The sequence below is a fragment of the Mus caroli genome, chromosome 7 (genome assembly GCF_900094665.2).
Source record: "Mus caroli chromosome 7, CAROLI_EIJ_v1.1, whole genome shotgun sequence".
In the NCBI taxonomy this organism is placed as follows: Eukaryota; Metazoa; Chordata; class Mammalia; order Rodentia; family Muridae; genus Mus; species Mus caroli.
Genome location: NC_034576.1, coordinates 113,789,473 through 113,804,113, shown reverse-complemented (window position 1 = coordinate 113,804,113; position 14,641 = coordinate 113,789,473). Strand labels below are relative to the sequence as shown.

General features: G+C 44.5%; 1 protein-coding gene across 1 annotated transcript in view; it reads left to right on the top strand.

Annotated features, from left to right (window-relative positions):
- Galnt18 (polypeptide N-acetylgalactosaminyltransferase 18) overlaps nucleotides 1-14,641 on the top strand; it is a 311,123-nt gene that overhangs the window by 268,912 nt on the left and 27,570 nt on the right. The window contains exon 9 of the mRNA XM_021167493.2: nucleotides 4,190-4,285. Coding sequence (XP_021023152.1) covers nucleotides 4,190-4,285 — 96 coding nt within the window. The remainder of the gene's footprint in view (nucleotides 1-4,189; nucleotides 4,286-14,641) is intronic.

Here is a 14,641-nt window from a genome sequence, read left to right as displayed (position 1 = left end):
ACTTATCTGTGTTCACTAAGTGTCATTCTTAGCAATATGTGTTTCCTTCTCATGTTTACAGGTAAGAGAGTGTATCTCTATATTGGCTAGTTTTATGTCAACTTGACACAAACTGGAGTTATCACAGAGAAAGGAGCTTCAGTTGGGGAAGTGCCTCCATGAGATCCATAATAAAAAATAAAAAAAATAAAAAAAATTAAAAAAAAAGAAGTGGAACCCTACACAACCCTCAGTTAAGACTGTCCAGGAGGCCATCTTGTAGGGATAAATTATATCTTCCATGAGAACCCCATGCATGTTTCCACCCTGAAACGGTGACTCTTAACCTTTTCACTCCTGAGTCCGGGGGTCAGAGCATCCCCTCAAACGATGCTGCCCAGCTGTTCCATGACACTCTAGATCCCCCCTCATCATAGAAGCACATGGCATTGTACGATGTCCATAGCTCTGTGCACATCACTAGAACCTTCCAGGGGATATCCTACTTTCTGCTTCATAAAACCGTATGGTGCCACTTGACCACTGTTAACCCAGTCCTAAGAGAATTTTGTGTGCCCAAAGAATGTTTTAGAACCAAACCTCCATGAGCCAGGACCCACTCCAGACTCACGTTCTCACCAGTCATTCACTGGAGTTGAGTGAGATCGGCCACACTTACCAGGTGAGACAGAGAAAGCAGTACACAAAGAGTGTTTGCATGGAGCCATTGTATTTCCGGGTCCTAGCTAAAGACCCTTCTCATCCTCCATGTGAAAATGCCTTAAATTCCACATACATGCAGCAGTAGGCTTCTCTTGGGATGCTTGGATGACAAAGACAGAACATTTTGGTTGACCAGATAAGTGTACAAGGTTATGTCTAGATATCTCTGGGTCCATAGCTCAGACTGTCACACAAAAGGCCACCCACTCATTATCCCACAGAGATGAGCCTGCTAGCCATCCCCAGAGCTGGCAGAGGTCACTGTCCTTACAATGTTCATCTACCAACCACTGTGCAAGGTCCTGCTAGATTCTCCCTCCCCCTGTCTCCTCCACATGTCAGTGCCTGGCTTCTTTCGGAGCAAAGACATGCTTGCTGATCCAGAAACACCATGAACTCTTAATGAGGGGCATTCAGGATGCAGCCACAAGAGCCAAACCATTTGCTGGGTCTGAATTGTTCTTCTTTGGTAATTAGTTTTATTCTAAAATGCAGAGGCCAGATGTCCTTGCAGGAGCAGTGGTTTTTAAAATCTTTTTATTTTTCATTTCAATTCATGCTCCAACTACATCACTCAGGTCAAATAAACTTTTGGGTCACTCAATTGGGCCAGTGTCAAGAGTATAGCCCAGGCCATTAAGCCGCTAATAGGGGACATTACTGCTTCTTCCAGATGAAGGAACTGTGGGCTGTACTGTGTGGGTTTCCCTTGAGCTCACTGTCTGGGAGATGGGCGAGCTTTGAATGAATCCCAGATCTCATGTCGAGAGTTAGAGATCAGACGTGTCCAGCTTCTGGGACATTTCCTTTGGACTTTCTCACTGTATAAGCTTGGCACTGTGCACAACCTCAATGGTTACAGTAATCCTCACAAAGGGGCACATTTAATAGTATCAGGCTCATAGCTACACACATGATGGAAAAAGCTTGGCCTCCAAGGTCAGGCATACTGTGACCCTGCCACTTGTAAAGCCATAATGCCATTCATTTGTTCACTTTCTGCACATGCTCCTTCAACACTCATGGCAGCTACATGCTTCATGCCCTGGTCCATATACAACAAGGTCTATATATAACAAGGAAGACTAAGACCCAGTATTTGTGAGGAATGAGGAGGTAGGCAAGTAAAGAAGCAATAAGAAAGCAGCGTGCTAAATGCTACACTAAGATTCATGGGTGAGATTGGGGATGGAGAGATGCTCAGCTGTTAAAAAACACTTGCTGCTCCTGAAGAGGACACAAGCTTAGTTCCCAGCACAGAAGTCAGGCATCTCATGAGTGCCTATAGTTCTAGCCCCAGGGGATCTGGCCATTGTGGGCACCAACACCCAGGTATACCTACCCACACATAGACACAGACACACACAGACACACACAGACACACCACATTAAAATTAAAATAATTTTAAAGAGAAATGAGAGTGTTAGGGAAACATAGTGCAAGTGGCCTCACCCCAAGACTGGGGCTGGCAGGGTGGCAGCAACACTAGTCAGGAAAAGAGAACAAAGCAGAGGGTGTTAAAAGTATTCAACTTTCATGACATGAAGACAGAATCACACACCAGGAAAGGGGGGGGGGGATGTACTTGCCACTACACCACAATCCCAGCCTATGGGCTCTTCTGAGATCTAGATATGATTCCTTTGTAAGGCTCCTGGCACACCCGTGCATTCATCACAGCAAGTTTTCCCGAACGGCTTTCAGGAAGGTTACAGTAGTAATAGAAGAAGCTAGCAATCACTGCTGCTGGCTACCAGACCCTATGCTAAGCCCTCGCAGATATTATTTCATTTAATCTTCATAACATCCCTGAGAGGCAGGCACTGTTATTATCCTTATTTCCAAGGGAAGAAAAGAGACAGGGCCAGTTACTTTGTCCAAGACCATGCTGCCAGAGTCAGTACTGCACCCCAGCCTGACTCCCCAGTATCACTGCTCCCATAGACCACCCACTTAATAGGGGATGGATAACACAGAGCAAGGGTGGAATGTATCAAATGATGCCCATCTGTCACCCAGAGGCCATGGCTTGGGACCTGGGGAAAGCCAAGCCTAACAGGATCTGTGAGTCTCTTTGATCTAGCACCCAGCAGGTCGTGATAACAGATCACAGATTTAAATCCTATACCCTTCTCTTCACAGACCAGGAGACAAGTTCAAAGAATATTTCCATATTCTCCTCCCACAAAGCTATACCTAATAGTGGACACAGGGCACATGACAGAGCATTGCCCACTTGTACACTTCTAGAGCATCAGGATTCCACAAGTCCAGCCTCTCTCCAGTTCTGGCCTCCACCTGAACAGTGAATCAGCCACAGTTCCCTGCCTTAGTGTCCCTGGATTCTTCTCTCCAGTCTCCCATTCTAAAAGTGGGGGTGGGGTCGCTTTGGGTTGAAAGAAGGGAAACCCAATTAAACTAGCCCAAGGTGAGCATGGGGGAAAACACTATTAAATTTCTTATGAGCCTGGAAACTGGCCATGTGTGTGAGCTCAGAAGCCATGAAAACCCAAGCAGGAGCAGGTGGCCTCTCTTATTTCTGATTCTATCTGCCCTGTGTCTCCTTTCTGGTCACATCTGAGTTCCTCAGTTTACACACATCCAGAAAATTCTCCACATGTAGTCTTGTTTACCCATAATTCCAGTGGCCACTACCCACACACCACATCTCAGGAAATCTGGGCTCTTTTAAATCCAGGATAAAAGATCTGTCATATACTCAAATTACAGAAAGATATGGGAAGAAAGAGAATAATTCATGTGTTATAGACTGTGGGTTGGTACCTCGTGGTCTACCCTGTTGTGGATAGTGAAAAGGGCCTTGTGACCTGCAGGCCATCCTTTGTGAGGACTCAGCGAGGGCTTAGGTCATGAGGGTCATTGAATATGAGCTCTCAAACTCAGATGTGTTCTGCTGATTCATGAGACTGGGCCCATACACTTGTAAGTGAGAGTGAAAGATTTTTATCTCTTCTCCCCCCACCAAACTCAACTCTGGAGAGTCCTCAGCAACTGGACGACCCTTGGGAGCTGGCCAAACTCCTGATGGATCTGTAGAAGGCACAGAACACTGGGCTCCAGAGGACATCCCTGTATTCAAAACAAAAAACAAATGTTATCCACGTTCCCTACTTCTTGAGAGCAAAGGCTGGTGGGGGCTTGTTCCCTCATTCCCCTCCTGGAGCAGTGAGAGCATGTAGACCCTAGTGTTTGTCACTGTATACTTCTATTTACTAGGATGATCCTAGCTTTGGAAAGGCAGCTTCCTGTCTAATGAGTGTCATGAGTTCTCATGGTGTGTGATCCTGTCCCCAGCCATACCTTTAGACAAATAAATAGCAGGGCCTGCTGATACCATGGTGATTAGTGGCCTTGGATTGATGAAGGTGAGTCTCTCTGAGGGCTATACCTGCCTCTCCTAAATTAACATGTGTGCTTTCTCTCTTCTTTCCCCTCCGGTTTGGCCATATTCCCTCTGATGTTCAGCTGCAGAATTCCCTGAAGACTGATTTGTGTCTTGATCAGGGCCCAGATACAGAGAATGTCCCCATCGTGTACATATGCCATGGGATGACACCCCAGGTGAGTGTCTTCAGGAGACCCCTGTGTCATGAATCATGTGAGTGTTGGGTATGGAGAGGCACAGCTGGGTTCTGCCATGGTGTCCCTGGGCTCAGAAGTTTCTGGCATTCATCATGAAGTGTTTCTATGAGTTGAAGAGCCAAGTTATACCTTTCTTGCCTGGACAGAAGCTGGGGAAGTATGTTTTAGAGGCCAGCATCCTATGGAATGAGGATGGAGAAGGAGATTCATTTTACAGAGAAACCTCTGCCTTCTTTCGAAAAGCTGTGGTGAGCTGTATAGCTCTGGTATACAGAAGGAGCTGAATGGCACCCTGCCAGCAGGAGAGTCCTTCTTTAGCAGAATGGGCCTCAATGGTTCCCCTAAGCTTCTTAATACACCTGAATTCCATAGAGTGCCATATCACAGTCTACAGGCCACGAGTCTCCTTTCTAGTTCTAATGCATGTTTCTGATGGAGAACAAAGAACAGCCACCAGAAAGCAAGCTGTCCTTTAAAGGTCTTCATTCATGGTCTAGGCTTTAGCTATGCAAAGCTATGTTGAAACTCGGGCAATGGAGCTGGTCTACACAATAAAATACAATAGGCAGCTACTGGTCAATGTTGCCCTGGCATGAGGAGTGTCTAGATGAACAAAGTTGCCACAGTTTAACTCCAGAAGAGAACAGTGACTGAGAAGGGTGCTTTCATATCAGTTTGTAGAAGCAGGCTTTTGTGTTTAAGTTGTTACCTGCCTAAAGCATATAAGTGAAGACTGTCACATGACCCTGTGTATAAATGATGAAAATTTCCAGTGATTGTTCACTATGGTCCTAATATCTTTTTGCTGGGCTGGCCATGTTGCTGTGACATCACTAGGTGGTTAGTCTTTGAGCAGCCAATCACACTGTCTCCTCATCACTTAGCATAGCAACTCATTCATTATTGTAGAACAGAACAACATTTTTGATATGTTAATGTCTTGGATACGTTACATATTGCTGAGACAACATAAGCAATTTAAGGAGGAGAAGGATTGCTTTGGCTTCTAGTCCCAGGACACAGTTCATCATGGCAGGGAAGGCATGGTGGCAGGAACAGGAGGTTGACAGCTCACATCGTGTCTGCAGTCAGGAAGCAGAAGCAAACATGAAGTATGCCAGGCTATAAAACCTCAAAGCCTATCCCCAGTACTTTCTTCCTCCAGTATATCTTCAACCCCCAAAGTTTCCAGAACCTTCCCACATAGCACCCCTAGCTGAGGGTCAAGGGTTCAAAACCCTAAGCCTGTGAAGGTCACTTGACATTCAGATTGTACCACCATCTTTATGCTAACAAATATCCTATCAAGGCATAGTATATGCACAGAAGATAGATAAACTGTATGTGTACAGATCATTCCATTTCCATGAAGTAAGCATGATCATATTAACCAGAACCTGAAGCAGAAAATACCTTCTTGTGTTGGCCTCCATATCTGTTGAGTTATAGTCATGAATCTTGTAAGCTGCTCATTTGTTTTTCTGTATCCTATTCTGAGTTATGAATCTGCTCAGGCTCATGTATTTGAATGCTTAGTCACCAGGGGATGACACTGTTTGAAAGGATTAAAAGGATTAGCAGGTATGGCCTTGTTGGAGAAAGTGTATTACTGAGAGTGACCTTTGAGGTTTCAGAAGCCTATGCCAAGCCCAGAGTCTAGATCAGGGTTTAGCTCTCAGCTACTGTTTCAGCAGCTCCCTGCATGCTGCTCTTTCCTTCCATGATGATAATGGACTACACTCTGAAACTATAAGCACACCTCCAGTTAAATGCTTTCTTGTTTAATGGTTGTCTTGGTCATAGTGCCTCTTCAGAGCAACAGAATGGTGACTAAGACAAGTACTGTAAGTCCCACTGCATGGATCATCTTGCTCACATCTTTTGACTTGTATGTATACTAATTTCTTTTAGACGTACACTTAGGAATAGAATTGTTGAATCATAGGGTTGGCATATGTTTCTGTTAATGAATATTACCTGTAATAATCTGCCCATGTGACCCAAACAAACTACCACAGACTGGGCAGTTTAAGCAACAGAAATGCATTTCTTACAGCTCTAAAGGCTAGGATGTTCAAGGTCTAGATGGTAACAAATTAGACATCTGGTAGTGGCTCATTTCCTAGCTCTCAGGTGGCCTCTCTCCTGCACACACAGGGTAAGGAGGAAAGGAACCTCAGAAAATGATGCTGGTGTCTGGTATCACAAGAACACTAATCATAGGATAGGGAATCTACCCTTATGACCTCATTTAATGTGATGAATTGGAGAAGGCTAAGGCCATCCCTGATGAAAATCACGAGAAGACTCTGTCTGAAAGAAATGCTAGGATATGGATCATGGTGCAGAGGCCAGGAGTGTGATTTGTCATCTCAACAGAAGCCAAGGATGGAGATGGAATAGAACTGGGAGAGACACAGAGAAGTGAGAGGGAAGGAAGGGTGGCTATCAGACCTTGCACTCTGAGGTACTGGAACATGGAGAGATTTGGCCATCAATTGTGCTGTTCTTCAGGGAAAGGGCATGGTGATGCCAGATGCTAGAGGGGACACCATGATCATCACAGACACCACTGCTACCACAGGTGCAGAGAGTAAGGTGGATACCATGCCCAGTCAAAGACCACTAGTACTGACTCCTGGAGCATCAGCAAGTTGCTATGGCAATGAAAATGCAGAAGAGTGAGAAAAAGTCAATGCAGTGAACATCAGGCAGACTGGGCCCTACTCTTGGTCTTCCAGTTTATCTTTAACTTTTTCTGCTCCTTTAATGTGTTATATCCCATTATGGAGGATATGACTTTATGCTAATATGTATGAAATATAATTAGACAGTTCAGTGGATTTCTACCTCTGTGTGTAACACAGTTGCCATCCTAGTCAACCTGTCATCCCTGAGGGCTTCCCATTTGCCCTCTCAAGTCAGCATTGCTACTCATGGGTAGTGACAGATCTGATCTCTCCCCATTTGACTAGCTACATCTGTATCTGTCTGCCCATCTGTTTATGATGAAACTAGACCAGATCATCTCTAGACCCAGCTCTATCAACTATGACAATCTGCTCCTCTCTAGTTCATTTGTTCTGAGAGGCACTTGGCTGAGAGCTGGAAGGCTATACTGCGCTTGCCAGGGATTGTGAGAGCTGCCTTCATAGATCAACCCCTTTATGTGCTTGTGTACCTGAGTTCTGTAGAAAGTACCAGGCCTGATGTCATCTTCTTCCAGGTTCATGCTTTCAGGGTCCAGAAAGCTTTGAGTCTAGCTTGGGTCACAAGTTACCAGAAAAGGGAGATACATGGATTCTGTTGAGGCAGGACCTAGTTGATGACAGACCTGAGAGAGCCAGAGAAGCCAGCTTATCTTGGAAGTGGACTGTGGGTCCCTGGCCAGAGTTTGTGTATCCACCCATCATAAACGCAGGAACACAAGGACATAAAGTGAGTGATTGCTAATGTGTCAAGAATTCTGGCTCCCAGGATTTCCCCCAAAGCATCCCTCAGCCTTCAAAAGTATCATGGAGAGGCTTAAGAAAGGAGGCTCCTTCTAGGAATGTATGGGTTGACTCAGGTCCCAACGGTCAACTGTATCCCACAGACATTATCTAACCACATTTTTGATGATATTGTACCTCCTCCTGGCAGTTCTCAGCAAGATCTTTCAAAGAACAGGAAGAACCCAGAGATGGTCACACATGTAAAGATGTATTGCCACATGTCTTTATGTGAGCTACATACTGCACTACCCCAGAGAATAACAATGGCCCTCACATTGCTGCCTACTAAATGTAGATAAGTCCAAGGTGACAGTATTTCTGATCTCTGTTATGAAGCTTCACACATCCTTCCAAGAGAACCACAACCAATAGGCAGCCTGAAAATGCTGACAGGAAACATATGATGTAATAAATGGAGGTTAAGGACTAGAATAGAGAGATTGCTCAACAGGCAATGGTACTGACCACCAAGGGAGATGACGTGAGTTCAATCCTTGAGACCCACCATAGTAGAAAGAGAGAATTCACTCTGGAAAGTTGTCTTCTTGTCTTCACTTTCACACTAAGGCACACACACATAAATAAGTGTAATAATTTTTTAAATCACTTGAGAGCTGGAGAGATGGCTCAGCAGTTAAAAGCTTTTACAGAGGACCCAGTTCATTTCCTAGCACCCATATCAGATGGCTCATCATTGCCTATAACTACAGCTCCAGGTGATTGATCCCTTCTGGCCTCCATCCCATGTACAAATAGACACACGATTATAAGATAAAAAGAATTGGGAGGAGAGATAGGAGAGATGGCTTAGTGGTTAACAGTAAAATGAAAATAAGTCTTTGGAGATAGGAGTGATGGCTCCATAGTTAATAGTACTTGTTGCCCTTCCAGAGGACCTGGGGTACTCCCCAGAACCTATTTTGGGTAGCACACAACAACCTATAAGTTTCAAGAAGTCCAGTTTCCTCTTCAGGCCTTCACAGATACCCACATGCACATAAACATAAGATAAAAATTAATCCTTCTTTAACATTATTACTGGGTTCAAGCCATACTACTCACTAACCAGGTGCCTTGGATAGATGTTGCACCTCAATTTTATTACCCATAAAATAGTGATTATAGCATCGTTTACCTTGTAGGTTTACTACAAAGATTACAGAATGAGCGTTCATGAAGCATTTAGACAATGCAAGCTTTCCCATGATTGTTACCTATTCTATGTAAGCAGCTATTATTATGAGGCTCGAGGTAAGATAGTGGTGGTTAGCCTTAAGAGAATTGAAGCTTCCTTCCAAATACAAGAATATACATGTTTGTCTGAGAGACAGTCTTAGGATGGAGCTCCAGCTGGCCTCAAACTCAAGATCCTCTTTTCTCCACCAGTGCTAGGATTATGGCCCTGTTCTTTCACAGGCTGTGCGCCTTGATCCATTGCCAGGTGTGTGTTTCTTTTTAGGTCACCTTGAGTCATCTTAAGTGTTCCTGATCCTGGGGGACAACAGACAGGCCCTTCATGATGTTGGCTTTAAATCTTCACCTGCTCACCATACAAGGGGAAAGCTTCTCTCTCTCTCTCTCTCTCTCTCTCTCTCTCTCTCTCTCTCTCTCTCTCTCTCTGTTATCTAAGTGGCTTCATTTGAGTTCCACGACTTGGTTTCAGCCAGCCACACACTGTAGAGGAAGAGGGATACAGAGTCAGCCCCCGCTGGGTGGACCCATTCTTGCTAACCCAGTAAGATGGTTAAATAAATTCTAAGTGCATCTGAAAATGTATCTCTAGGCGTTTTCTAGGAAGCAGTGTCAGAATAGGATGGACGGGTCCGACCCAAAGTGGTTAATACCATACAGGGAAATGCAATTATAGCCTTCAGTGTGACCTTTCCTACAAAAGCATAAAACCAGGCATTGGTGTGTAACTCTGTAGTGTTGAGGGTTAATCAAAAGGTAAAGGGTGCAGACAAAGGCAGGTGCAATGCTATTAGAAAATTGCATGCTATTAGCAGGCCTGTTAAATAATGTCCCAGTAAGATATCAAAAGGACATCTATGTTAGTTCGAGGTCTTAGGTAATTGTCTTTTTTAAAATTACATGTATTTACTAGCATACCCCAGGGGTGTGTGTGCATGTGTGTGTGTGTGTGTGTGTGTGTGTGTGTGTGTGTGTGTGTAACACAGAGAACAACTGTTTCTAGGAGTCACATATGTCCTTCCACTATGTGGGTCCTAGGAATCTGACTCAGGATGCCAGGCTTAGTGGCAAAGCACTTTTACTCAAAGCCCTTTTACCTACTGAGCCCTATATACCTCTTCTAAAGCTTGCTGAAGGTCAGATGCCCTTCAGACCATCTGTGATTTGCTGACCCTTGTAAACTGACAACCTGACAGTGTGGTCTTCCCTTCAGTTCTCACAGCTTCCCTTACCCAGTGCCACAAACCAGGGATGTATCCCAGGCCTCTTCCCTGGGAGCTTCTTAGGCTGCTTTCAATATAGCTGTGATTTTTAATGGCAACTTCACCTCACACAGACCCTCATCGATTTGGGGTAGGAGCCTGCTCTATACCAGTGTGACTTCACGCAAAGATTAACTAATGATATCTCCAGTGACCCTGATTCTAAATATGGCCCCATTTCTGGGAAATGGAAGTTCGAATTTGACATGTGAGTTTTAGGGGTGCACAACTCCATCCATCAACCTCCCCTTCCCCTCATAAAGAAAGGCATGTAACTGGTAGTCTTTCGCTTCCTTGACTAGCACCTGACATAGCTTCCTTTTCTAGCTCATTGGCTGGGCTGAGTCACGTGGTTCCGTCTCGCTGCAGACATGGGAAAGTGTAGGTTTCTGGGTACCCAGAAGGACTTATCTCCTCACAACAATTTAGATAATTTCTGTTTTGTGTCTGAGAAATAAGACAAAGAGTATCTCTCTTTGGCATGAGCTGACTTGCTCAATGGCATCACTGATTACCAGCAAGCAAGGGTGAGGAAGGAGGCCAGTACTTTGACCTTTGACCTCCTCTTTTCTTCACTTTCATGTGCAGTTTTTCTTATTTTTAATTCACTCACTCTTCAAACATTAGATAGGCCGGTTGTGATGGTGCAAGCCAGTAGGATTTGCTGAAGGGGGCACAAGTTCGAGGCCAGCCTGGATTACACAAACATTAGACAGGTTGTCTTTCATGAAGTCATCATGTTTCCAAGAGTTTTATTTTCCCTTGAAGGAGAAACACATTTGGCATAGTGATAGGAATGTTTGCAGAGTGACTTATAGTGGATGCCAGAAGCCTCCAGAGACACTAGAGACCAAGAGACAGCTGTGCTTGGGGAACCTGGTCTCACATCTGGGCTAGACCCTCAGAAAGAAACATCACTCTGATGGAGGTGTGACACTCTCAGGTCTCCAGGAAGGCCCCAAGCAGGAGAAATCATAATATAGCTAATCAAATTAGTGAGGTGAAGCTGCTGGGAAGGATGCTAATTGGTTAATGAGTAAATGTAACCATTTTATTTAAATTAGCAGCAAATTTTAAGCAATCCTCAAAATAACTGAGAATATTAGCCCTAATTAGTGTAACAGCCTGGAAAATTTCTTCTAATGGGAAAAATACAATAATGGGGTCTCTCCACAGACTCCATCCAATTAATCACTCATTCATTCACTCACTCATTCATTCACATACCCATTCAGTGAACATGCACTGAGCTTGGTGCCAGGAACTAGAAAGAGAAAGGCCATTTGCCCGAGGGCACAGCCTGGAAGAGGAAGACAAGCACAGATAATTAGCTTCCATGATGAAACCCCAAATGCATCATTACTTCACAGAGAGTATGTGGGGTCAGAAAGAACAAGGAAGACTATGAGGATTTTTTTACATCTGTTCTGCCAGTGTTCTTTAGACCACAGAGAGTGTGTCAAGATAAAGTGTGTCTCCTCTGGGAAGGTTCGTTCTTGGTGGTAGAAGAAAGGTGGAAGGGATTTTAATTCCTCCGAAAGTCTGTGAAGTTCTGAGGTTTCCATGTCGGTGCTTCAGGACAAACTTTGACTCAGGGTATAAAGAATGGAGTTGAGCTGAGAGAATTCTGTTCTAACCTGAAGAAGAATTTCATGTCAGGTCAGGGAGTGTGCTGAACAAGAGTTAAGCCAGGCCCAGAGAGGAAATGGACTTTGTCGAATTGCTCTTTTGTCCTTATATCTTTAGTTTTAATCTTGATTGATTGATTGATTGATTGATGTGCATTGTGGATTGAACCCAAGGCCTTGCATGGATCAGGCAAATGCCCTGTCAGTGAGCTATATCCACTCAAGCCCTCTTTTTTATTTTTAGGAATTGTTACTTTGATAATCAATGAGTTGATTAGTAAATAGATGGACAGAAAATGTAAAATACTGCTTATTTCATTGTCTTTGAAGAACTAGCTAGAAATTTCCATTTGCCAATGAGTCACAATGACACTGTCACCCCTTTCCTATTTTGACAATGTTTCCTAAATGATAGATAGATAGATAGATAGATAGATAGATAGATAGATAGATAGATAGATAGGAAAATGGAAAACATTTCTAATCTCATCATCTACTGACAACTTTCTAGAAGCTTCCGTTTGCCAATGGGTCGATATGATATGCTCACCCCTCCCCTACGTAGCCATGTTCCCAGTGGCTTTGGGGGCATTAAAAGCACCTCATATATTGTGCTTGCATCTCCAGACTTTTCATGTAACATCCCAGAGACACTTGGAAAAGTTTTGTTTTATGTGCCAAGAATTTAAATGGCTTTGCACTTGTCAGTGACCTTTGGCAGATGTCTCTACTTTTCCATGACTTTTATCTATAAATAAACAGAATGTTAGACAAAGAGTAGCTATGCAGTTTGTAGATTTTCCCTGTGTCTCTTTCCTGTCATAAGAGTGTGCCCTCCCTGACTCCTGGTCAGTGGGCACCAGCTGATGCCTGGCAGCTCAGGGTCACACAGGACTATGCTTTGGGGAAGCCTCAAACGGCCTGCTAGATTTAATTGGTGTTGTGGCTTGAATGTGAAATGTCACCCCTAGGCTCACGTGTTTGAACACTTGTTTCTCAGCTGGTAGCACTATTTTGGAAGGTTGTGGAATATTTAGGAGTTAGAGCTTCACTGGAGGGAGTGGACCTTTAGGTTTTATAGCCCAGCTCCACTTCCTTTACACTCTCATCTTCCTGACTGTGTGTACAATGTGAACAACCACTTCATACTCCAGTCATCATGCCTTCCCTGTCACGATAAACTATATCCCTTAGACTGTGAGCCAAAAATAACCCTTTCCCCTTCCCCCTCCCCACTTCCCCATCATAGCAAGAGGAAAAATGATGATTCCAGCTGAACACACTGATCTCTGCTAGATTCAGTAACTTACCTAGAGAGAATTGTCTACACCTCACAACAGTTGCAAGGGCCACCATTCCGGCAGAATTTTGAGCAAGTAAAGCCTTAGGACTGTCACACAGGCTGACCCCAAAGTGGCCCTAGGATGGACCATTCTCCCGCACCCTCTGGTAACCATTCTTCGGTGTCTTCCCAAAGAACCGTGTTCTTGGTGTGGAGTAGTTGTTTGAGGGGTGGTCCCAGCTACAGAGGACCCTGGAAAGTGGCTGATCCACAGAAGAGTCGGTCTCAGGATTAGATGGAGCTGCTCCCAAGTCTGCCCACACCATGGGATGTCTGGAGCAAATGAGTTGATGTTGCCAAGACCCCTATTATGTTCTCATTTGTGAATACAGGATTGTGATGTTTACATCCCTTTCCAAAGCTACTTGGATAGGGATTACCTCCCATACTTTTGCAGCCCTTGAAAGTGTCCATGGAGACCAGGTGCCTCACCTTTCTTGCATAGGACCTAGAGTCCAGCAGCACACACTCTTGCTCTCTGTTCTTCAGGGAGGCAGAACATATGAGTTTCCTGATTCATCCATCCTGTAGTCTTGCTTGATGTCTACTGAAAGGAAGGAGGCTAACCTTAAAGCCCCCACCCCAGCCCCTTCTTCCACTCCACCCCACTCCACTCTGCCATTCACAGTGAATTATAGCTCTGCTGTTTAGTCAGTCTCTAACTTGGCATTGACAGGATTCCTGATTTACTTCCCAATTTAAAATGAAGTAAAAATTATAGTAAATGCTAACTATTGGTTGTGAAATTATTTTATTTACTTATATTTACGTAGGTTGTATAATTCACATATACAAACAGATAATCACTATATATCCATCTCTGTTTGACTCTGTATGTCTGTATATTAAATTTTAATGACATCATGCCATCCTACCCCCATATGGTTCAAAGATGCAAAGAGGTTCCCAAGCCTCCCAGGATGCTGTAAGTCCTAGAACTTCATGACAGTGCTTAGTCACACCCAGAGGCAACCTGTTCAGACGGAGAAGATGAGGCCTGGCTATGGTACCACTTATTGATGTGTCCTTCTCTGTTCTGGCTGCTCCCAGAGACACAGGTGACACACAGGTTTCTCTTTCTGTCACAGTCAACCACCCGGTTGCCTGATGTTGCCCCTGAGCTCCACCCCACCTGGGTCTGGTTCCTCCTCAGTGGGTGAGGAGGGTGTCCAGCTGCCCGTCCCTCTGCCCCCCTGCTTTAAAACGTACATCATCTATAATTCTCTCTGATGATTCCTTATGGAAGTAGAGGCCCCCAGGTGGGATGCTCTGTGCTGGGAAACAGGGGGGTCACAGGGAGCAGTGGGCTGTCGGAGGCTCCCAGGTGTGAGGCCATGGTGTCAAGGCCTCTTGCCACACAGCATGATGGTGAACTCTGAGCTCTTCCTGCAGCTCCGGTGCTAAGAAAAAAAAAAAAA